General features: G+C 46.9%; 2 protein-coding genes across 4 annotated transcripts in view; one reads left to right on the top strand and one right to left on the bottom strand.

The window, feature by feature from the left end:
* Positions 1-26,098, top strand: part of LOC119466137 (uncharacterized) — an 82,328-nt gene that overhangs the window by 38,992 nt on the left and 17,238 nt on the right. For 2 of the 3 annotated variants that reach the window (XM_037726628.2, XM_049657684.1), the window contains exon 6: positions 1,408-1,851. The exons of the other annotated variant lie outside the window; for it this stretch is intronic. In XM_037726628.2, coding sequence (XP_037582556.1) covers positions 1,408-1,618 — 211 coding nt within the window. In that variant the 3' untranslated portion in view covers positions 1,619-1,851. Of the gene's footprint in view, positions 1-1,407; positions 1,852-26,098 lie in introns of those variants that run through there. 3 annotated transcript variants of the gene reach the window in all.
* On the bottom strand, positions 11,122-24,548 carry LOC119466138 (uncharacterized). The gene is made up of 5 exons (XM_037726629.2): positions 24,397-24,548; positions 22,105-22,234; positions 20,695-20,825; positions 13,744-13,864; positions 11,122-11,846 (listed from the first exon to the last, which is right to left on the bottom strand). The coding sequence occupies exons 1-5, from the start codon at positions 24,488-24,490 to the stop codon at positions 11,636-11,638; spliced, it is 687 nt and encodes a 228-aa protein (XP_037582557.1). The 5' UTR covers positions 24,491-24,548; the 3' UTR covers positions 11,122-11,635.

The following is a 26,098-nucleotide window of genomic DNA, read 5'->3' as shown; positions in this document are numbered from 1 at the left end:
CGCCGTTCTCGCATATTCCTTCACAATAATCGTAACAATGCCTTCACCGTCCTCTGCTGCGACGGCTTAACGGGGTAGGCGTTCCAAATATGGTTGTTCTGACAATGGTAGGTTATCAACGCGTGTTATCGCAGTCGCGAGCTTTCGTCTCTGTATACGCCGAACAAGAGGAGAGCCACTTGGCGAGAGAGAGAGCAAGTGAAGTGCTTTGCTCGTGTCCATGGCTAAATATGGCAGCCACGAGGGAGCTCGTCCTTGCTGGTGAGACATTTCGGAAGGGACATAGCGCAAATAAGCAAGCTCCTCTTTGTGTCCGTGTGTTTGTTTACGCTATTCCTTCCAGAACGGCAGTGCTCATGCCAGTTAATACAAGCATATCAGTAAAGTATACAGTGAAGCCAGGAGAAGAGATGCGAGAAATAATTGTTACGGTTAACCTAAATGTCGAGATAATGAGGCAAAATGAAACTTAAAGTGGACAAAAAGGAAATTTGCCGCAGGTAGGAGGAGCCAGGGTCATAGGTGGAACGCAGGGTGTCACTGAGAGCCATCCACTACGCGCAGTGCAGCGAAGCTGAAATAGTCGAAACTCACAGCCGCATGACATTGCAAGTTTGCGGTCGGGCGTGTCAAAATTGGTGTTAAGTTTCGCGATACCTGCTAACTGGACAACCCTTCTTGGGCGGACTAGCTTCAACAGCGCAGCTCAATGTGTGTCACTTCAAATAATTAAGCAAGAAAGTACGTGTCTCTACTTCATTCGTCTTCGAGAGGTAAACTCAAGGTTAAGTGATCAATTAGAGTTTCTTGGGTGCCCAAAGCTTTATTTCAGCCATGAACAGAGCAAAGCCCGAACAGAAGCGTGGACAGAACAAAGCCTGAAGTATAAAGCCACCCCGGCTGCTAATTTGCAGTACAATTACAAGCTGATACTATGCTGTAGTAATGTAGCACTAAGCAAATTCGATATATTTTTTATCCTCGCACACTTGGAACCAATTTAGAGTGTTTATCCGCAGAGATATCACCCATCCGCGAACAAACCATGGCCAGCAAAAAACAAGTCACGCGATGCGGACGTAGTAAGTCTTACTAACACGGGTTTCATAGAATTATTTGTATAAGTTCCGTATGATAAACACTGTATTACATTATTGTTGTCGTTAAGTCTACGTTCCCAAAGGCAAGTATTCACAACAGTTTTTACGCTATGACTGTACGTAAGAGAATATGTCGACCAATAGCGGTTGTGGACATATTATTAGCGAAGTTAGTCGGCCAATGGCAAAGAACCCTTAGGATCGAAACGCTTTATGAATAAGCCCCTATAGTCCTTACTCAGACATACGCTGTAGGCTAGTCAGGCTGCCCAAGTGCATCGACTTTTTCTCCTTGCATTTTTTTCAGCCTACACCCCATCGAGGTAGCCTGCTTCGACCAGGCATTCAACTCAACGTGCCCGATGCCGATGAAGACGGCCAAGGCTGCGTTTATGAGGGTTGTGGACGCCCTAGCCTTACTCGGTGGCTGCGCTTCTTCGGCGCATGCAGTTGTGGCTTCTAAGGGATTTCTTGTGCTCCTGATTGCCCCCGTCCTTCTGAGTTCGTCGAGGACTTGACCAGAGGACTGAAAAACAGAAATACAGCTAACTCTAATATGGCCTCACCGCAGCCTTTAAAAGGTCGAGCACATTTTACCCTCTCTACAGGGAGCTCGAAGCCGTGTTTTGAAGACGGACATCGACAACTTGCGATATCGTTTCACCCCTTGGCTGCATCCATTTGTTTCAAGTGACTGCGGCCAGGATATCATTGAATCATCACATAGTTTGTAAATAAAAATGCGCAGAGAAGTGTTGCTCTATCACACCTAAGTCTCGTCATCTTTTACCTGTCTGCAGTCTTTTTCTCATCCTGGTACTGTGTGATTGATTACTTGGCGTCTTTAAACGCCCTGTTTTACTTCTTTGAGTGGCTAACTACTAGTCCGGATCTTTTTGTTCCTATAGGAGACAAAGCAGTAACAAGAAATTTGAACATATATGAACTTTGTGTATAACTTCGCACATGCCATCTACATAAACAACCTCTCCTATAACGTCGTGCTATTAAAAAAACAAATAAAACGTACGTCAGTATTCTCTACATTATCAAAAAAAAAAAGATTTCGCTAAGAGGCGACTACGCAAAGCTCAGAACAGAGTTATGACAGCGAGTTGTTAAAAATATGAAGGTCATGAAAGTGGGCGTTATAAAGACTGTATTCTGTGAACGGTTGAGTGTTGGTGGTGACAGGCAGCAACATGGAAAGGTCTGTGTTCTCTGGTGATCTTGTGCGGAATACGAAACATGATACAACTGAGGAGTTCGGGGCACATGAGGATACCGTGAAGAAGTTTGAAAAGAAACAGAAGGTCAGCACGATTACGTCGGCAACGAAGTAAGGGCAATTACGATAACCCGACAGTGCTAGAGCAAGGTCCAGCGTCCGTGCTAGCAAAGCGATGATGATATATGCTTAGAAAGTTTTTCTGGACCCGATCAATAACGTCACTGCTGGATCTAGAGATGACGTTCCAGATGACCGACGCGTATTCGAGTTGAGGAAGAGAGATTGTTGTGTACAACTTGCGGAACGGTGTAGAAGAATTGAATTATCTCGATAGTCTGCAAACAGAGCCAAGAGTGCGCATACCCCGCATTGCCGCGCGTTTAGTGTAAGCGGAAAAGTGTAAGGTTGTATCAAAAAGTACACCAAGATCATTGATCTCACGGACCCTACACAATGGTACAGAATATACCTAATAAGAAAAATAAATGCTTGCTGTTGTTCGGGTGAAAGTCATGACTTTGGCCTTAACAGCATTCAACGTTAGGTTGTTATCTGTGCACCATTTCGAAAAAGAAAGCAGGTCAGACTGCAGGATACGACAGTCATCAACAGTGTGAATTGCCTTAAAAATCTTTAGTCATCGGCATATATAGGAATGAAGAATGCCGAATGGCAGAAAGAAAGACATTATTAAAGATTTTAAAAAAATAAAAGAAGGAGTGGTCCCAATACTGATCCCTAAGGGACGCCGCTAGTTGCCACGTAAGAAGACGTTTGGCCATAGACGTTAACATAACACGAACGATCAATAACATAACTCAAGAGATTTACAATTGACGATTCAACATCAAACTGTCTAAGCTTGGTCAGAAGCAGTGAGTGGGTGACCGCATCAAAAGCTTTGTTGAGGTCACAATAAATGGTGCCAACTTCTCCCCTTTGGAGTACTGGCGAGGAGATCTGGGTCATGAAAGTTGTGAGACTTGTGATAGTGGAGCCGCCGGTGAGGAATCCATGCTGACTCGGGGTCGATGCGTTCCGGATGCAGGCTGACTTTTTATGCGTTAGCATTCTTAGGTACTTTACGAACTTCCCGGGAGCTATGCATGTGTATGTATGTATGTAAGTATGTATGTAACGATTGTCCCGCCTAATTGGGTCACTGGGTAGTTCGTGGTCGAACGGAAAGCGCATAGGGATGCTGTGCTGAGGAAACAGGGCTCGAAACCAACCATCGGACCAACTTGGGTAACTATGTGGCAATGTGTACAAGCACGCCGCTTTTCAACGAACCTATTTGACGCCGAAATGGGTCACTGTAAGATGCGTGACTGGGTGGCTACCGCTGTTCGAAAAAACATTTTGACGCCGACTTGGAGCAGTGGTTATGAGCCACTCGGTTGGTACTGGTATTCAATGAACCTCTTTGATGCAAACTTGGGTCACGAAAAATATCCCTTAAAGGGGCCCTGAACCACTTTTTATCTAAGTGGACAAAGACATTTGAAGTGAAAATAGGCTTTTTCAGGATCACTTTGCCGCAAAAAGTACGTCAATGCGTTCAGCGGAAGCGGAGTTATCGGCAATCAAACACGGCTTCGATTGTGCTCCCCTTCCTCCTCCAAAGCCTCGGACTGCGAAGGCTACGGCGGAGACGTCACCATGACGTCCGAGATGTCACCGTGGCGCGCAGTTCAAATTTCCGATTCGGTGCCTGCGCCGCGCTAAACGTAAGCCAAACGCGGCTGTCCTCAGAGAGCCGCAGTGCGCTTGGCCACTGGACTAGTGGCGGCACCTCGCAGCGGTCGCGGTGTAGCCGACCGCAGCGACCAATAGCAGCCGCGTATTGGAGTGCGCTTTATGACGAAATAAAGCGCACAGAAAAGAGCGAGGATCATGGCTCTGTTGAAACAGGGGCATTTGAGAGAAAGGTGACTTCGGGATGCGCTCGCGAGCTCCACGCGCCGCGTACGACAGCAAAACTTGGCTGAGATGTTGACATCCGCGTATGCTACCCGCGGACTATGTTATTTCACCAAGTCCGAGGGGTGGTTCCGGGCCCCTTTAAATTTCTACAATAATGAGCAGAATCGAACCCACATCACAAGGGTTTCTCAAGGACAACAACACGACGCTTTAGCAGGCTGCGCCACAAATGCACTGGGCATGTGCCGCTTTCCGGGAAACGCCTTTCACGCCAACGCTTTTGCGAACTGCGCCATTAATAGACTGGGTATGTGGCGCGCTTCAATGACCCTCTCGCCAACTTGGGTCACTGAGTATGTGCCATTGAGTGCGTCGCCAGCGAGGGAACAATTCTCCGTGTTCGCAGGCACCGGCGCGCCACGCTTTCCGTTTCGGAGGCCACGCGTGAACTTCTGGGCAGTGGCACCAGATGGCGCAGCGTCTCGAGAAAGAAGCGCGAGAGAAGGGGCAAGGTTGCCGCATGACACGTTTCCCAGTGTTCGCATGCACGCGCGCGCCATGCATTTCGGAGGACTATGCGCAGGCTCCGCGGGGGCAACGCTAGATGGCACTCAGTGTTCTTAGGCACGGCCGGACTGGACTGCGCGCGCGCGCGTAGTCCAGTCCGGCCGTGTCTTAGGTAAGCGCGAAATAGGAGTCCCGTTGAAGTACACGCCTCATACATAACTCGCTACGACGGTGACAATGCTTTGTGTCCAATGCTGACAATGCTTTGTGTGACAATGCTATATATTGATTCAATGCTAACGCATTACCATCGACAGTCACCGCGAGATGGGTGTGCCACTATTTTTCCCATAAGCTTTTCTGGGCGCCTCCTTCTCGACGTCATTTTGTGAAATCGATGCGCTGCTCACAAGGTCGGCTTCAATCACTGGAGCGCCTTCAGGTGTACTCCGGTGGGGCGGTTCTACGTCCACCCTTTTAACTTATTTTACTTCGTCCTTGGCAGAAGGCACAACCGAACGGTTCTTTTGCGTGCTCACCTGTTGACCACTTCCCGCAACTGTCTCCTCTGCGTCAGCCTACTTCATAAGGTGCCCTTCCGCAATGTCGCTTCGGCCTGTTGCAGTTACGTTGGCATAGCTTGGGACGCACTGGTTCTCCTCATGGCCAGAGCGACGGCGGACACCGCAGCGAAGTACTAGGCACTCGCGAATTTTGCGACTAGCGTGGTGACACCGGCGGCACAGCGACGCTGTACTAGTGACGAACACGAGTGAGTTGTCTTCGCATACACACAACTGGTGCAGCAGGTCATCAACAGTCATACCGGATTTCAACCGCAAGGACACCGAATGTCTGTGAGAACTCTTGTCGTCGAAACCTGGGACACGCCAATTCTCCTGGGAAATTCCGGTGACTTTCTCAAAAGGCGCCATAACCGTTCGCACTTCGTCGTCAGACGTGATGTGCAGCTGGCAGTAAAACGTGGTTACACGGGTCAGTCGCCATACACCGGCGCTCCTTGACACTGAACGCCTTGAGCGAAAGTGTTTTCCTCTTTGCGTTCTCATCCTTAAAGTTTATCGCAAGCAGCTTGCCGGATGTTCATAAACGGACGTCTACCACCATAACCCTCAAGCTACTAGGCGAAACACTACGTGCATCATATGACATTACATGGTGCCCAGGACACTCGGGAGCGCACGGACAGGTGAACGCACTAGCTCGCGAACTAGCGAACCGAGCATGCGGCGCCCCAAGTAAAATACCAAAGAACCACATCCCGCACGACATCCTGGAGCACCAGCGTCGCGAACGACAAATCTACGCGTTTCCGCATCCGCAGCTCGGAGTAAGAGACGCTCGGAAGTACAGAAAAATCCAAACTCACACCTTTCCGCTCTTGAGACTGTGGCACGCAATGTGGCCAGCAGTATATGCCGGTCAATGTCCCTGGTGCGTGGGGCGGCCTTCTCTTCCCCACATTATGTGGGAATGTATATGTAGGCCGCCGAACATTAACTCGCCCCTGATACTGACCTCACTCAGGGAGCCCTGGGAGACCAACCTCGCTCGAGCTGACTTGGAGATCCAGAAGGGTCTCTTAGACCAGGCTGAGCAACGGCCACTGGATACGGCAACGGCCACTGGAGTCCTGGACTAAGGGACCTACCCTTCCCGCCAGTTTCCGTTGAAGCGATAGACCGCGCGAACCTTCGCCCGCTGCGGCGGCTGCGCTTGCTGCCAGCGTTTTGACAGTCGTTGGCTGCGGTCATTCAGTGGGATCTATTTTTATTCAATAAAGTTTTTCATTCATTCATTATCGCCCCCACGATTCATTTGATGGACTCCATGGGCACCACTTACGATATGGTTGCAGTCGAGCGAGCTCATCACGTAAGGGCAGAACGTGATGCAGTCGTGATGCAGACAGGTCTCACCGATTTTTGAATTCGGATTGCTGGGTTCAGAGTGCTAACAGCTACACCATGAGACCGCACACTGCCGACGCCGGCAATCAAACCCGGGCCTCTTGGGTGCAAGCCAGGTATCCTAGCGACTAGACCACGCTTTTATTTAATTTATTGCCGGTCTTCGACATTGTGCAGAACACAGAAAAAACTTAAATCACAAAACACAACTACAAAACATTTTGAACATCAAAGCCGTCAGTCCTACAAGGTCCGGCGTTTGTGTAATTTAAAATTCTTTCAATGCTGTCAGAGGTTCTACCCTCGACAGCCAATCGGGTAGCCACTAGACAACGCCGGATACGGGATACGCTAAAGTAGTGTGGCTTCATCTCACTAAGCATTGTTGATGCACTGGGAGTAAAAAAGAGCAACAGGTCTCACCAAGATTTGAACTCGGATTGCTGGGTTCAGAGTGCTAACCACTAAACCATGAGACCACACACTTCAGACGCTGGGAATCGAATGCGGGTTTCCTGGGTGAAAGCCAGGTATCCTAGCCACTAGACCCCGCCGGATACGGGATACGCTTGAGCAGCGCGGATTGATCTCACTAAGCACTGTTGATGCACTGGGAGAAAAAAAGTTACAGGCCTGCGTGGCACACGCAGCACAGTCACAGCGTAAGCTGGGTGGAGCGGCTCAAGAGTAACTCCAATTTGGGCACCACGCACAACAGGGTCTTCGCGGCAGTCTGTTCGCCTCATTTTGACGAGAACGATCTGAACTGCCTGCCCGGCGTCAACGGCGAGCTGCGGCTTGTAATGCTCTCTGCACGGCAGTCTGCTGAGCCCGATCAAGCCTTACAACTGCAACTTACATGTCGGGCGCTGCGTTTGCAGGCACATTAACTAGATGGCGCCACCATACTGGCGGAGGCTCGGGTCGTCTGCCCCTGCGCGCTTGGGAGCCTTTTAGGGCATCTTTCCACTACCCGATAGAAGGCGCTTGCGTGGCTCAGTGGTAGAGTATCCGCCTCCCACGCAGCGGGCCTGGGTTTGATCCCGGCGGAGAGCGGGTGCTTCTTGTCGCATTTCGGGCGATAGCGGTTATGCGGCGGCGGCGGCCACGGCAGACAACGACTCTAACCGAAGCGGCTATTGGAATGAGCCCATAGCAGCTTACGCTGTAAAAAAGAGCAACACGTCTCACCGAGATTTGAACTCGGATTGCTGGGTTCAGAGTGCTAACCGTTACACCATGAGACCGCACACTTCCGACGCTGGGAATCGAACCCGGGGCTCCTGGGTGAAAGCCAGGTATCCTAGCCACTAGACCGCGCTGGATTGTTTTGTTTATCGCCGGTCTTCGACATTGTACAGAGCACAAAAAATAAAACAAAATCACAAAACACAACTACAAAACATTTGGACAACATCAAAGCCGTCAGTCCTATATGGACTGGCGTTTGTCTAATTTAAAATTCTTTCAATGATGTCAGAGGTTCTATCCTCGACAACCAATCGGGTACACCAATCTTCTATTTTCTTTATTTCAATGAATCGCGACATAATTTCTTGGAAATAAATACGCGCAAGCCTTGCGTCTGGATCGCGTTGATACCCACCCATCCCGGCCCGCCAAAAACAATGAAGGACATTAAGCATTATTAAATCCTCTGGGATCCCGTCCTCACTCTTTACCGATAGGTACCTGATACCATACGTGTTCAACGGGAAATCCTTCTTAATTGTTCCTTTTAGGACGTCCCAGAAGTACACGCCTTGCCAGCAATGTAGTACCACATGATTTATTTTTTCAGGTTGCTTGCAAATCAAGCAGTGTGAGCCCCATGGCTCAAGGAAGCCACGTTCTTCCATGAATGTCGTTACTGAATGTGTTCCTGTGTGCAGTTTAAAAAAGAATGTTTTTACCCTAGTAGGCACCTGCATATTTTTCACCCGTTTCAAAAGATCCTGTTCTGCTCCTCCACTGTATACGGCTCTGTACAATGGCACTGGAAATACAATGTCGCAAACCTCTTTATATAGTGCTTTCCTTTTCAAGGTATATGGATAATCAAAAGAAAAATGCACACAAAGAAAGCGCACACTATCCACAACTTCTGTAAGGTAGCCGCGAAGCGTTCCCGGCATACTCTCGCTACTAACAGTTAGTGCCGGTAAAGAGCCTCTTAACCTGAGCTGGCATGCCATACGCAGAAATGAATCGCGCACATCCCGAAAAAAAAAATCTGTTGACAAGCTGTCGTACAAAAAGATGCGCCAAGCCCAGGACCCCCTTCCTTCACCCGCCTGAACAGATTTGTTCGGCTACATCTTTCCCAGTTGGAGTCCCAGATAAAAACCGCGAACACTCTGTGTAGCCTTTGCGCGTTTATCCTTGAACATTACAACGTCTGCATGACGTGCCACAACTTCGTAATAAAAACATGTCAGATACAGTTCACCGTGCGAAAATCGACAAGTTGATACCTTTCCACCTGTATACTTTTTCTCTTGTTTCTTTCGTTTGCCCAGTATTCCTCGCTAGTTTTGTAACTGTTCAGAGGAACACCAAGATACTTGGTAGGGGTTTTCATCCAGCACACATTAGCAAAGTTGTCCGGGGCCGAAGACCACACCCGTGCCACAAACAGAGGGACTTATCTCAGTTCCCTTTACTTCCCGTCGCATCACAAAAATGTTTCACAACGCTTATTGTTTCCGTTACACTTTCCTTGTTTGTACAACACTCGGCGATATCATCTGCATATGCCAGGAGCTTGACTTCTGCGGCTGCCAAGCTATAACCGCGTATTTGATTATTTTCAATTATCGCCAAACACATCGTTTCTATGTAGATCGCAAACAAAAGAGTACTGAGGGGGCAGCCTTGACGCACAGAACGCATGACGTTAATGGGCGCCCCCAATGGTTTATTCACAATTAAGCGTGTTGTGCAGTTCTGATATGCCAACGTCACTCCCTCAGTGATATATGATGGCACCAACATTAACGTGATTCAAAATGACAAACAAAATATCATGATAAACACAGTCAAACGCTTTCTCGAGGTCAAGCTGGAGCACTGCGACGCCGTCGTAAGTGACGTCGCAGCACTCGAGCACGCACCGCATTGTGTGAATATTCGAAAAAATTGACCTCCCCCTGATCCCACACGTTTGGTGGTCCGCGAATATTGCATTGATGACGCTTTGAAGTCTGGCTGCCAAAACCTTCATAAAAATCTTATAATCAACATTGGTTAAATATATTGGCCTATAAGATGTCAGGAACCTAAGTTTCTCCGCTTGGTCATTCTTAGGGATCAGGATAGTATGCGCTTTGCCAAAAGAAGGCGCCAAAGCTTTGTTCTCATACGCATCGTTAAACAGGTCTGTTAACAAGGGCGACAGTTCTTTCTTAAAAGCTCTATAAAAACACGCGCTGGTCCAGGTGATTTACCATTGTTCAAATTATTATTTGCCTTATCGACTTCATGTTATTTTCTCTTCTACTCGGTCTTTCGTATCGTCACTTAATCGCGGCATGCGACCAAGAAAAACCTTGTTAAACTCGTCTACATTAGCTTCTTGAAATGCAAACAGCGACTGATAATACTCTGAAAACGCTTGGCCTATGCTGTTATTATCGTCGGCAAGTGTGCCGTTCCATGAGATACGTAGAGTGACTTCAATACGTAGAGTGACGTAGAGTGACTACGTAGAGTGACTTCAATAAATCCTTTGAAACGAATACATAAATAAGTCCTAAAACTAAAATGTGCAGTGTACTTGCGTGGCACATACGCAGTTTAGCTAACAGAGAACATGCTGAATAACCGCATTTTCACTAAATCTAGGGGTATCTAGGAATTTTTGTATCCGAGCTAGGGGAAAATTAGCTTCGGAGGTTGGCAACTCCGGCTGAGGAACCACCGCTGAAGCAGTGACTTCCATCAGGAGCAGCGACGGTTTCTAGTATCCTCGCAGTAGTGCAAGTTCTACACGGCAAGATACATAGCTGCACGTATGGGAAAAATCATGGAGAGACTTGCGCCGTTCACGTGTGCCTTGTCAGTAGAAGACGGGGATCTTCGTCTGCTTGGACGAATCAGGCCTATGGACCTATTGGCTTCCGATGTGATTCAATTTAGCTCGACTTAATACTTTATTTATTGGCCCTCGTACATGTTTATCGCTCTCGGCCTCCTGCTTCTCCAATTTCTTAACCTGAACGCGTTCTTAGACGTACGTGGCGTTACAGTATCGTATACAGCCACTAGGTATCCTACATACCGACGTGTCGGGATGCGTCCAACTAGCACGTACTCTCGCTGTGTGTAAATGGAGACTCCTAGCTAGCAAAAATCTATTTGATCCGCTGACGTAGTCTGAAATAGCCGAAATATTTTTTTGGATAATGGAGAGCCCAGCGACGTACGTTTTATTTATGTTTTAATAGCACGACGTTATTGGTGAGGTTGTTTCTGTAGATGGAATGCGCGAAATTATGCACTAAGTTCATATATATTCGATTGTCTTTTTACTGCTTTGTCTCCTATAGGAACAAGGAATTCCTGATTATATTAGTTAGCCTCTTAAGTTAGTAAAATGGGTCGCTTAAATACACCAAGTAATCACGCAGCGCCAGAATGAGAAAAAGGCTGCAGGCAGGTAAAATGTGACGAGACGTAGGTGTGATAGAGCAGCGCTTCTCTGCGCATTTTTATTGACAAACTAGGTGATGTACGATGATATCCTGGCCACAGTCACTTGATACAAATGGATGCAGCCAAGGGGTGAAACGACATCGCAAATTGTCAATTTTACCCTAAGCTTCCTTCACCAAAGCACGGCTTCGAGCTCCCTGTAGAGACGGTAAAATGTGCTCGGCATTTGAAAGGCTGCGGTGAGGCCACATTGGAGTTAGCTGTATTTCTGTTTTTCAGTACTCTGGTCAAGTTCTCGATAAACTCAGAAGGACGGGGGCAACCAGGAGCACAAGAAATCCTCTAGAAGCCACAACTGCATGTGCAGAAGAAGCGCAGTCACCGAGAAGGGCTAGGGCGCCTATAACCCTCGTAATCGTAGCCTTGGCCGTCTTCGTCGCCAGCAGGCACGATGAGTTGAATGCCTGCTCGAAGCAGGCTTCCGCGATGCGTTGTAGGCTGAAAAAATGCAGGAGAAAACGTCGATGCACTAGGGCTGCCTGACTAGCCCAAAGCGTATGTCTGAGTAGGGACTAGGGGCTTATTCATAAAGCTTTTCGATCCTGAGGGTTCTTTGCCGTTGGTCGACTACCTTCGCTACTAATACGAGTATGTCCACCATCGCTATTGGTCGGCATATTCTCTTACGTACAGTCATAGCGTAAGAACTCTTGTGAATACTGGCCTTTGGGAACGTAGACTTAACGAAAACATTAATATAATACAGAGTATATCACACGGAACTTATACAAATAATTCTATGATACCCGTGTTTGTAAGACTTACTATGTCTGCATCGCGTGACTTGTTTCTTGCTGGCCATGGTTTGTTCGCGGATGGGCGATATCCATGAGAATAAAGATGCACTCTAAATTTGTTCCAGATGTGCGAGGATTAAAAAAAACATATCGAATTTGCTGCGTGCTGCATTGCTACAGCACAATATCAGCTTGTAATTGTACTGCATATTAGCAGCCGGGGTGGCTTTATACTTCAGGCTTTGTTCTGTCCACGCTACTGTTCTGGATCTGTTCTGTTCACGGCTGAAATAAAGCTTTTGACACCCAAGAAACCCTAATTTATCACTTAACCTTGACTTTATACCTCTCGAACATGAATGAAGTAGAGACACACGTTATTTGTTCCTTAATTATTTGAGGGGACACACATTGAGCTGCGCTGTTGAAGCTAGTCTGCCCAAGAAGGGTTGTCCAGTTAGCAGGTATCGCGAAACTTAACACCAATTTTGACACGCCCGTCCGCAAACTTGCAATGTCATGCGGCTGTGAGTTTCGACCTATTTCAGCTTCTTGAGTACGACGGGCTTGTGTCAACGTCTGTGACTATGAGTGCAATAACACACGCGTCAGCGAACTCACCGCTAATTTCCCTTCTTTCCTTCCCTCCTCTCTCTCCCTGTCATCTTTGTGTTCCCCTTTGCCATTCCCCCGGTGTAGGGTAGCCAACCGGACTTTATTCTGGTTAACCTCCCTGCCGTCTGCCTTTCTCTTTCCTCCTCCTCAGGTTCGCTGCACTGCGCGAAGTGGATGGCTCTCGACCCTGCGTTCCACCTATAGACCCTGGCTCCTACCTGCGGCAAATTTCCTTTTCGTCCACTTTCAATTTCATTTTACCTCATTATTTCGACATTTAAGCCAACCACACCAATTATTTATCGCATGCTTTCTCCGGCTTCACTGTATACTTTACTGATATGGTTGTATTAACTGGCATGAGCCCTGCCGTTCTGGAAGGGATAGCGTAAACAAACAGACGGACACAGAGAGGAGACGACGCGCGTGCGTCCGCATGCTTATTTGCGCTATGTGCCTTCCGAAATGTCTCACCAGGAAGGACGAACTCCCTCGTGGGTGCCATATTTAGCCAAGGACCCGAGCAAAGCACTTCACTTGCTCTCTCTCGCCATGTGGCTCTCGTCTTGTTCGGGGTATACAGAGACGAAAGCTCGCGACTGCGATAACACGCGTTGATAACCTACCATTGTCAGAACAAACCATATTTGGGACGCCTACCCCGTAAGCCGTCGCAGCAGAGGACGGTGGAGGCATTGTTACGATTATCATGAAGGAATCTGCGTGAACGGCGGTAGCATTAATCTTACCTTCCGAGGTATAGCCCAGTGACCGTGGCATTGCGCTGCTCAGCTAAAGGTTGCGGGTTCGATCCTGACAACGGTGGCCGTATGTCGGTGGGGATGAAATGCAAAGACGCTCGTGTGCTTAGGCTTAGGTGCACGTTAAAGAACCGCGCGTCTTTCTAAGCTCGAAGTGAAGGCACCGAGACAGCCTGCTAATGCGGAGGTGGTAAAAATCGCGCGCATTGCGGCAAAGCTCACCGGCAGTACTCTTCCACGGGGGACGGTGTGCCAGCATCCTGTGGATCGGATGCCGTTCCCATCGTTCTCCCGCAGGCTTCCAGCTTCTCCTGGTCCCTACACTGGAAGGCTTTGTGAAATTCTGCGAGTTGTTGCATAGCAGGGAGGGAAAAAAGTTGGAGCGTGGCATAGCGACATAACCATTGCCTATAGGTAGACAAAAAGAAGAACAACAACCACAACAAACACAAGAACAATAAACCTCTAACCAATAAACCGTCTTGAAGCAACAACAACGAAAACGCGCATTCATAAATGCACGATATGCCTGCGCCATTTCAAGCTTCTGTGGATGTGGCGAATTGAGAAAGTGCGCTATTTGTTCCTCCAGCGCCAATACATGAAAAAGAACGTGTGTGTTCGCGCTCTTGGTTCACAATAGTGAGCAGCTTTCCGAGTTGGAGCTGCAGTTTTGGTTGAACGCATTAGGGTCACCCCACATGAACTGTGCTTCCAGTACCGAGCCTGTGGCAGACTTGTCCATGAAGGAATCGGCGTATTCTGACAGAATAGTTTATAATCAATCGTCTTCCAATTAAGCCTTCCGCTGTCGCGAAAGACAAAATTTCGGCGTTGTTTGGTGAGTTTTTGATGAGTCTTGGTGAGTTTGGTGAGTGAGCTGTTTCTGCACTAGTTTAGGACATGTTTAAACTACTTTTTTTCCACGCATGGCTGTGCCTCATTTTTTTTCTCTCTGCAAGTGCTCACGTGAAGTTTTACCTGTTCCTTTAGTAATGTTTGTGGTAACCCTCGTAGTATTTCCATATAGCGGTGTGATGACTGCGGTAACAAATATGCTTAACGCCTATGTTAGACGTTGGCTCAAAACCATCAAAAAAATTTGGTGGATATTTGTGTTGCCAACTTAGCCCTGACCGGCAGAAGTCAGTAACTTCGCATGATCCTTATAATGATCAGTATAACACTATATTGTGCATGAATGTGTTTTCTTTTTTCGGTTTCCTGCGATGAATGCGAACCTCATCTGTGCCAGGTGCCCTAGGCTATGATAATACTCAAGATCACGAAACTGCTCAGTAATAATTCAGAACATCAGAGTCCTCGTTGATTTCGTTTTCAGTCTATTTTGTAGATGCTTACCTTTTTTTTTGGCTAAAGCCAAATTCAGCAAATTAAGGCACAGTCTGCTTCCTTTATCTTCTTTTTAGTGCGATGAACATTCTGTGGGAACTTCACCAATTTTGCGGTATTTATGATGTACGACCCGTATCTAACCTCTTTCAAGCCAGCTAGGGCCACGGGGTATGTCCCCGAATAGACAGCATGGGAATAAAAAAACTGAGGTCAGTCATTGGGCGTTGCCGGAATGTACCACTGGGTATGTACCCGAACAGCAGTGGCGTAGCCAGAAATTTTGTTCGGGGGGGGGGGGGGGGGGGGGGGGCTCACGTTGCAGCGCGGCCTCCTCCTTATAGAATGTGTCGAGGGATCAATACATGAATAATAACTGCAGTGCCATTGCCAATATCATTATATATTAGATGCTGCAGTCGAATTATTGAACGCTACGCACTGTCAAGACGAGTAAAATATGTACTTTTTCATAAAATAATATATTCGTATGTCCCAAAAATTGTGGCAGCCATAACTGATATCAATGCTTCCGCGTTTTTTGTCTATTTAATAAGTAAAGAAAATATCATGCGAACTATAGAACTATATCAGTTCGAAATCCGCAAAGCAGTGCATGCAGCTGATATGAAAAACGTAAAGGCCATAAAATGAACTAGTTGAGTTCTTTGTCTTTGTCATTCAAGAACCTTGTTTACATCTTTGTACACACCCGCCGTGGTTGCTCAGTGGCTATGGTGTTAGGCTGCTGAGCATGAGGTCGCGGGATCGAATCCCGGCCACGGCGGCCGCATTTCGATGGGGGCGAAATGCGAAAACACTCGTGTACTTAGATTTCCATGCACGTTAAAGAATCCCAGGTGGTCTAAATTTATGGAGTCTATCACTACGGCGTGCCTCATAATCAGATCGTGGTTGTGGCACATAAAACCCCATAATTTAAAATGAAATATTTGTAAATACGCAACGGCCAGGGAAAAACCTCTATGACGCTGTCCTTCCTTGCAATGGATTGCGCAGTAACAGCTGTTACCGGTAGTATATTGTGAGAAATTGCACCGAAATTATAGTCGCAACAGTGAGTACATCTAAAAAGCAGGACTTCTAACCCGCCGTGGTTGCTCAGTGGCTATGGTGTTGGGATGCTGAGCACGAGGTCGCGGGATCGAATCCCGACCACGGCGGCCGCATTTCGATGGGGGTGAAATGCGAAAACACCCGTGTACTTAGATTTAGGTGCACGTTAAAGAACCCCAGGTGGTCAAAATTTCCGGAGTCCCCCACTACGGCGCACCTCATAATCAGAAAGTGGTTTTGGCCCGTAAAACCCCATAATTTAATTTAAAAGCAGGACTTCTGCAAAATATACATTAGAAATGCGAAGATAGAAGGGACTATACAAATGCAAAGATAAAGGGCAAAAAAAGTGTCGCTGGAAACAAGGTGCACTGCTTGTATGCACAAAACCTCGCAACAAGATATTTAAGTATACGCATAAGTCTCCAATAAATCTACATATCTAAGCAAGCGTCAATGTATACGTATAATGCGTCAAACAAGACAAATAAACATGTTGCGCAATCACAGATAGTAAACCTTACGCATTGAAAGACAGACGATCCAGTAAAGAACAAAACTATTATCGCAGAAATCGTGATATGTACTTGGGCCGTGCTGTGGTCGCGACAGCACCATATGTGTAGAATAATACAAGAAGAATGCAGGAATCAATACGAAGATGTGTAATTTAACTGCCTGCACAGGGGCAAGAAACACTCTGCACCCAAAATTAATGAAAGGTATTGCTTCGATTCAAAGAAAGAAGTAAAAGCAGGTAGCTAAAAAGGAAAGAAAATGACAAACGAAAGCCACAGATTATGTGGCAAGTTTAACTACCCAAAATCCTAGTGTGTTTTTGGGAAACACCGTGTGGGCCGGGCTTTTAATGAGCAAGGTCGGTTAAAATTGGTTATTCATGTCCTGGTAATTTTCGTATTCGCATGATAATTTTGATCATGATGCTAACTGTTTGAAAAAACGGCGAAATTACTGCGGTTTTAAAAGCTTATGAACAATCATACGTTTTCATGATTACGAGCTTATGGACGTGAAGGAACATACATTTTTACATGCATTGATTTTTGCTGCTTCGCTATCTAAAGGACAAACTTCACTCGGCGGGGAAGTTTAGCGAAGCGGTCAATAACTTCGGACACGTTAATTCCGACGTCTCTGTGGGCTTATAGAAGCGCCAGCACAACCATGCGTTCCTCAGAGATTGTAGTGCGCAAGTAGTTTTTTAGTAATCTCATGTTTGAAAACCTCTCTGCGCTGGCAGTAAAGTGGTCACTGGAAGGGTGACTAGAATCTGCAGCAGTTTGTACACATTTACATATAACCTGCAGTCGCAATGAGAGAGGGCATCTATTCCTGTGCTGAAACCTAAAAACACTTCTTCGATATCGTTGGCATGCTTGTTTAGGTACCTTGCACAAAGAGTAAGCTCTTCGATTCCAGCAATATGCGTCGTTTCATCAGCAAGTACGGAAAAGCAGCCTGCAGAGTTTACTTTTGCATCTAGGCTTTCTTTGATAATTTTACCACAAATTTCTATAATTTGTTTTTGCACATCTGGGCTTAAATACGAGGCATTACTGGGGCAACTTTCCAAATGGTTCTTCCGATAAGTATCTCCACAATCAGCTCGCATGGAAGAAACACTCTGAAAATACCAGTATTTTCAGTGGGGGCTTTGCTTAAATCCGTAGGACCACAGTCCCTATGGCCACGGAGAGCCAGACCTTGCACCCGCATAAAAGAACTGTCTCAATAAAGGCCGTAAACTTTCTTCTGTTTTTTCTTATTTTACTTTGCCTGCCCTGGTCCAGCTGATCGATCACATTGGGCGCGCTTCCTGAAAATGTTTGGAGAAAATTATCAGCTGCCAACTGACAGTCACGGTGATATTTAGTATTTTCGTGTGTGTGGAAGATCACGAGCGCGTGCTTCCATTTCTGGAACTGCTTGGACACGAGGACGCGCATGTTGGCCCAAGTTTATAAGAACATTAAACCCATAAATTTCCAGAATTGAAAATCTAAAGCACACCTTTGGAAATGTCAGTGCACCTTTCGCGTCAAAAGTTTATGAGAACTTTATACCCATAACGTTTTCTAATTGAAATCCATGCGCCCCATAGATTCTGAGGCGGCTTCGTGATGCCGCGACGCGCCCGCACGCCATCGAAAAGCCCTTGAAACTATGTGCTCGCATGGGGCTCCTTGCGTTATTTCACTCCAGGTGCATGGGCGTTGCCACGAAATCCAGCCGGAGTTCGCAATGGTCGTGCCGAAATGTCTTTTCGAGCGTGAAAAAGACATTGTAGACAAAATCCAGAATGATTTCCGGCACCGGTGGTTGTTTCGGTCGGCGGTGCATGACAACACGAAACAATTTCGGGAAGGGAGGGGGGGGGGAGGGGCTGAAGCCCAATCACCCCCCCCCCCCCCCCGGGACAACTTGGGTCATTGGGTGCGTGTAACTAGGCACGTGACACGAAGTAGGAAGGAAAGAGTGGAGAAGGAAAGGCAGGGAGGTTAACCAGTTCAGCAGAACCGGTTTGCTACCCTACACATGGGAGAGGGATAAGGGGGAATGAAAGATGGTGAGGAGAGAGAGAGAGCGCACACAGCACAGCACACACATCGTCAGTCACAGTCCGTCACTCTTGCGTGGTACCTGACATCACTGTCACAGCCGCTTGTCCAAGCCCGTTGCTTTTAAAAACCGAAGTAGTCCCTTCGTCGCCTTCAGCTGCGGTGTGTGAACATTCTTGGCGAGTCCTCCAGAATGGGTATGCGGCACTAGGTAGGTGCCCGTATAGACAAGCAGAACAAGAGGCAAGAAGTGAAGACGTCGATCGGCAGCAGAAAATCGAAGACGTCAGCTACAGGGAAGCGAAGATGTCGGCATTAAAAACATCCGAGTGTTGGTAAAGTGAAGTGAACCGGACAAAGCCGCGAACGCATGAGACGTTCAGTTAGACGCGCTACATGTTACATGTTTGGGACAGGGTCGAGCCGATGCGGGTGGGCGGCTCGAGTAGCGACGTTGCAAGTTGAGTGGTGAGGACACATTGGTCCCGTTGGTAGGTATGGGAATGTGCGCGACTGAGCACGGAGAGTTGTCCGAGACTTGAGAGACAACGCACCGATCTACAATATGACCCGTCGGGCTGATGGTCCACTCGGAGGCGCTTGCTTATCTGCTCTCATTTCATGCACTTGTTTTCCGTGTCGATCGCTGTTAGTGTAACCTCTCGCGCCCCTGTCTTCGATTAAATTCGGTTTGAATTATTCTCATCGACGATCGTTGGAGTTCCTGATGCCGAAGTACGAGAGCAGTCTATCAGCTCACAAAGAGCCGACAACAACCAACTAAACGACTAAACAGCTAGAAAGGACACCGGTAGAAGACAGAAAAGCTTAAGCTTAATGATTGGCTCCTGCGACTTCAGTCATGCGCTTTGAGTCACATGAGAACTACTACGCAACATGCTTAACGAGTGCAGAAGAAAAACCACCGTTCATCAAGCGCTTTTATGCCTACGTACACTCTGCATAGCACTGGTTAATCAAATTGGTTCGGATCGCCGACTAGTGCAGCATCACCTAACTATTTAAATGGACACACTTTAGAGAGGAAAACATGTGCCATTAGTCTGGCAGACTGCAATTACCAAGCTATGTCGGCGTTCGCTTGCTACACAGTCGTTTATTTTTAGTTGACCGAATGATGGCCATACTCATTTACATGTAATTTCGCCCTCAAACCAGGCCATCTATTATATCAGACTTGTGTACGACATTTCTAGCCAATTCGCATTGCCGTCTCATCCCTTTTTACGCAGTAAAGACGTGAAAAACGTTCCTAGGTTGAGAATTTGCTTACTTTCGAGAGTAATATTGCCTAAAGTGTAATCAGCTAACTATACATACCGATCTGAACAGGCCACAAAAAAGTGTGTCCTCGCTAAAAGGGAACTTTGTTATCAGAAACTTTGTCCCTTCGTTGCTATAGTAAACTGTTGTTACAAGAAACATCGTCACCAACACATCTTTCATGTGACCTTCCTTCATGACTTAGTGTGCTCTGGCGACTACACTGGCCTTATCAGAGTTCAAAGAATTAACGACCTAATGTCATGCTATCTATGCTTGCAGTGGCGTGACTCCTTCTCTATGCTGTCTCTTATAGCTCAGTATCACGGAATGGAGTTGGCACAATTGCCATTTGGTGAGTTACAAGGAGTCACAGACATCCTCGCATGCCCAAAGTGCTCAACCAAGACGGTCATCTAGTGGGCTCATTTGCTAAACATCGTGCCCGCAGGTGTTGCTGCTTGTTAGTGACTCCGTGGTTTCGTCGGTCTGTATTTTTACAGTTGTTTACCACCGTGGTCTTCGAAGGTGTACTTAGTGCTTACTGTAAACAAAACTTGAAAGAGAAAATTTGCCATTCCCCCGAGTGTATTGCACGAGGCTACAGAGGTAATCAATACGGGTTTCGCAAAAAGATGGCTTCGCGGTTGAAGCAAAATTCGGCTGGTTCCGGGGGTCTAATACGGCACCAACGCCTTTCTGTGGCGGTCGCTCTGCCATCTGTGCTAACCTGCAGTCAAACAGATCGCAGAGCGATGGCAAATTGATGGATAAACCGAAGAACTGGGCCACTGAATAAAGCAAATCAGTTCTGCGGAATCGCTCCGGGAGGGAGAAGATTCGTTATGCAGCCTTGTGCAACCAGTTCTCATGGACCTACCTCTGAGAGTATTATCGCAGACAATGTTGCGCATTGCCTCGTAGCCTCTCTCCTGGATCCTGTAGTCACCCTTTATTGCTTCAGGGCACTTTGTAAGGTCTGCGTGGCACGGTAGCTTTTCTGTGATGCGGCTGCAACGCGAAAATGCAAGGCTATAAGCGACAGGCCCTTACAGCATAGCTTCCACATCGCAGCTTGTTGCGCCGTCTTTGTTTCAAATATTTTCCCCTCATTCTAATAAAATTCGTATTGATTGATTGTTTGATTGATTGATTGATTCATTCATTCATTCATTCATTCATTCATTCTTCCATTAGCTGTACCGAATCCACCACTGGACAGCTTGCAATGTTGTCAGGCCCAAAGATACCAAATTCGCATTTTTGCTCCTTATATCATTAAGGGGCCGGAAAACAGCGCTTGAAATTTTCTATTTCTGAAGTTTTCCCATACTGTCTACTAGGAAACATAGTTTGAGCTGCCAGTGAAGAAATACTTGTTCGTAATTTGCGTAGGATCTAAGATATTTAATTTCATTACAGCAACGTCCGTCCGTCCGTCTGTCCGTGTGAGTTTGTGTGGCGCGAATGAAAAGGACACAAAGGAACACAGACGACGTCGAGCGGCGCGATGGCGGAAGTCGTTTGTGTTCCTTTATGGTCAGTCCATTTACACTGCACAAACTCAGCTTTCAAGAACAATGTACAAACTAGCCTGTGAACTAATTACTTTGCCACAACTGTGTAAAACATGTTATAGTATGTTTACTTATATGTTTGCAACCGTGCTACCCACGCGTCTTACTTTGGTATCGTATAGATGACAGAAGCCATTACTCGATCATGCGCGCATAGCGTGCACATATGGCGTTGTTGTCGCGTCACGCACGACGGAACCGGGGCAAAATTTTGTTTCTCGTTCAGCGTTCAGAAGGGCATAAGAGTATCTCGGTAGTGTGTTTGTCGATCCGAGAGGTCGTGATAGCGTTTGAAAGAGCTCACTCTGCCATAGTAGGTATAATCTATCAAACTCAAACCTGTCCTCATCAGGAGTTATACAGCCTGCAAGTATGCAATTTTTTGCAGACATTGCACGCTTGTTCTGTTATTGCGCCCCCTTGTTGGACGCGTAGGGTCCAGAAATGGCGTGAAAATACGCTCGCAGCAAGACAAACGGATGTGAATTCGCGCTCACCACATTTCATCACGGCGGAATATGGAGCGAGCACAACTGCAAGGTTAGATTGCAGAACCTCCACAAGCATTCTAATGCCTGAATACATGTAACTTCTGTATTCGGTTGCGTCATTTGTCTAGCAAATGTCTATACAGCCTCTGCACGCACAAGACGTTTCGCGTAACGCGCTGCGGCTGCGTTCTTTATACAGCCTAGCCAAATTTTTCACAATACCTGCAACCTCTCTTGTATTCGTCTTCGTCATAGTTGCCCTCCTGGTTAAGCCTAAATTCATCCCACGACAGTGCGTTTCCATAGTTCAGGTAGCACTCCTTCACGGAGCTCGGTTGGCATTGATGTGTATCTGAAAAAAGAAATAATGAAATATCAGCAGATCCCCTCGCGCTGTGGGAATCGGTCTAAGTGAACATTTCATTGGTGTTTGTGAAGACGCTGTTCCTGCATGGCGATCATTTGAAAGTAGAAACCAGACGACTCAGATGGACAAGTTTTCACTGGGAACCTCCTCGATTAACATGAAAATGTTGCGCTCGACATGCCATGCAGGACGAAGAAAGAATGACGACGAATGGAATGACTGCGACACCATGAGGAAGACGCAACGACGGCGGCATGAGATTGGTTGCATGATGACACTGGAATCACTACGACGACATGACGACGATGGAACGACCACGACCGCATGATGACTACGGAATGACGATGACGATGTGACTAAGATGACATGATGAACAGGGGATGACGACGCTAGAGTAGCACGGCATGACGACAACGTGTTGCCGATCCTGGATTGACGCCAGTAGACTCACTACAGCAAAATGAAGATGAATAGACCACGATGACATGTCGGCGAATCTGTGGCGACGACGCAATGACGGTAACGACATGGCGACGACCATCTGACCTTGATTGAAAGACGGCTATGGCTTGACTACGACCGCGCGTTAGTGTTGGAGCTCGTGTCCGCACTTACGGGCGACAGCTGCCGCCATAGGCCGCTTTGAATCACACTATTTCCGATGTCTGTTTGCAAACAATTGTCCTATAGACAGAGGCCAGAAGCCGGCAGGAATGACAATGGCGCAGTGACGATAGCGTGATGAGACTACTTTCAATATAACCCACGCATTCAGCGATAGCTATTCGGCAAGACAGCAGCGGCAGCAACGAAGTTGAAGGAACCGGCAAAGAGACCGAATGCTACATGACGTTAAGGTAGACCGCAGGTAGCTGACATGATTTAGGCACGCAAGAACTGGAGTCTGCAGCTGCGCCCCTTCACGTCACCGCATTTCCTCGAGCCGCGCAGGCACATATTTCTCGCCGACAACATGTAGATCCCTGCATGCGCCACCTTCAGAGCTAACGAAAAACATCAAGCAGCTACCGCGGATGTTGCCATTCTTTATCTTTAAGCTTCATATTATAAAAGTATGAAAAGGTGCAAATTGACACGCTAGATTAGCGTGCATGTACAGAATATATCAGGTGTTTCTTTTCATGCTGAAGATTTTAAAAACGCCAGTCATATCTAGGCCCCTGCCGTTTTTGCTGATAGGCAGACTTTGACAGCGAAAAATATTTGAGGCTATAAATTTTGTTATCTGAAATCTAAATTATCTAAAATATGTTCCTTCACTTTGATTACTAATTTCATGGCAAATGAAAATGATAAATTGAAGCCGCGGAGCAGTGAAGTGAAGTCCGATTAAGAGAAACCCTCAGACTAGCACCACATTCGAGATATGCGACCAACCATATGTGCTGCGAAATATACTGGCGTTCCAGTTTCTCAAAAGCGTGCCTTTAACAACTGTTCGGAGTGATCTTAACTGGAGCGCCAGGGCATGCTTTAGCAGGTTTTGGGGATGGATAGGTCGACAAGTCGGAGTCATGAGGGAGGTAGTGGCCGAATACTGCACCAGGGAGGCCAATTCCTGTTCGGGTGAGGGAGTGGTTTTGTTGAAGCTTAGTGGGCCTTCCTTATTATGTTGCACCTGAACTAGTATAGCCCCACTAGCTGTCGGCGATATTTTTTTGCCGGTGTCAGGCTCCACTCCATGCCTGAAAATGTAGTGTACTGGAGGAGGATTCGAGCTTACGACCTTCAGATTAGAAGCCGGGTGTTATACCTCTGCTCCACACCACCACCACAGTAAGAAACTTTGCAGGTGCAAGTTGGAATCAGGTAGCGCAAGACAGGGTTACGTAATTGGAGATCGCAGGGATAGGCCTTCGTCCTGCAGTGGACATGAATATGGGCTGATGATGCTGATGATGATGATGATGGTGATGATGTCGAAAAGTGGTGCTAGTCTTATGATCTCAGCTAAGCAGACATGACTTTAGTACTCTTCAGCTACAATTATGTAATTACGCGTGTCCTAAAGAATTTAGTGACGCGACGCAAATCTTTTGTCTGTGCTTCAGGATCTGTTCTCTCTGCGAAATTTCGCCATCTCGATTTATCGTTATCTACGCAGTTCGCACTTTAGCGGCGCTAACCTTGCCCCGAAGCCGCCGACAAGGAGCCGACGAGGATCCACGCCACGGTGACGAACGCCGCTTCTGTACGTGCAAAACTGCGTGTTGACGCCATGATCGTTGGTCTCCAGGAGCGTTGACGTAAGGGCCGAACCTCGGGGAGCCTCGAAATGTTGCACCTCTCTGCGGGAGTATGGAGGGCATTATATGTAGGCGTGGCCGAAAAGCGGCGTGGGCGAGAAGCGGCGTTCGCGCGTGCGCCAATGTCCGAGATCCGCGAGATTGTTAACTTATCGCTTCCGTTGCGGGTCAACTGACGCGCACAGCAGTATGCGCCATGTGCCGCTTTCAATGTGTGAAGCAATGCCATTTTTTTAAAAACCCGGAACAAATATGCCATGCGCACCACCACACCCCTCTATGTCTACAGCATCCACGCCGTCCTTCCGGCCACGTCATTAAAGTGACGTGATCGCTACAACGCCGGTGACCTAAGCGGGAAGGAGCAGCGCTGTTATCACAGTGTGGCCTTATGAACTTCGTTCTAACGACAAGTTAGTGTAAAGACGTGAAGTTGACTCTATATATTGCATATGCCGAGCGCCCTAGTGCCTAATTTCTTATGTATACGACACACGAGCGCTAAATTAATAATACTTTTGAGGCTAAGTGCCTTACGCATTGGCTTCTCTTGTTTGATGTTTTCTTGGGAACAACATATTGCACGTTTTTGAAAGCTGACCATTCAGTAGCCATTCTTTCTTGGAAAGCTTCTTTGCAGCCAAGCTCTAATGTTGTTAATAAACTATTTATGTCGATTTTTTGAAGTAACGATTTGTAGTCTTGCATTTAAAACTTATCCTTTGTCCCCAATATTTAGCTCTCTTTTGGTACTAGTTAAGGTGTGGTACCTAATTATATGGAAACAAATATTGCTACTACAGGTACGTGTGTCGTCGTATGACTATTATTTGATACATACTATTTTATTCAATTCGTATTTGAAAACATTTACATTTGCCCACCTTTACTTTTTGTACAATGCACAAAGAGGCACCCAAGCCATAGTGGTGCTTAATGAAGTCTCATTTTGCAGCATGTAATAGTGGCAAAAAGCAGCTTCTCACAGGGAACTTGATTGTGTTGCCTTGTGTATTGTTCTTCTGCCATATCTATTCGGAATTGATATTTATAGCAACAGACAGATATATAACCTCTCAATGAAACAGACATTTATTTGATGAACATGAACTCGCACCCTGTTCAGCTGGCTTTCGAAGTTATGCTGATTGTGGCCAGCCTCGATAGAGTATGTCTGCAATGTGGTATGCGGGTATGTGTGCAGTGCTACTGTCAAGCCAGCTATTGTTCCCAAAGCAATGCATTGAGTAAGATTATTGCATAATTATTATAAAAAGACAGCATTATCCCAGGTTTTAAGGGTGAGAAAATGCTTGGTGCACTCCACCAAGCATACAGACAGCATATAATGTGACTACATACCATGTGCTAGTTTGTATTTACAAAGTGTTTACAAAATGGGGAAGGTGGCAGTGAGACTCCTTGGGGAAGTAACACCTCAGTCGTACTGATGACCATATAATTTCTTCATTGCTTGGTTAAAAATACCATGGTGGGTTACAACCTATGAAATGCCACACCAGCAAGGCTGAAAACCCATCCTTACTTTTCAGCGGCTTAAATAATGGTAAACAGTTACGCT

The sequence above is a fragment of the Dermacentor silvarum genome, chromosome 10 (assembly GCF_013339745.2).
Source record: "Dermacentor silvarum isolate Dsil-2018 chromosome 10, BIME_Dsil_1.4, whole genome shotgun sequence".
NCBI lineage: Eukaryota > Metazoa > Arthropoda > Arachnida > Ixodida > Ixodidae > Dermacentor > Dermacentor silvarum.
Note: the sequence above shows the minus strand (reverse complement) of the source record. Positions and strands in the feature narration are given on the sequence as shown.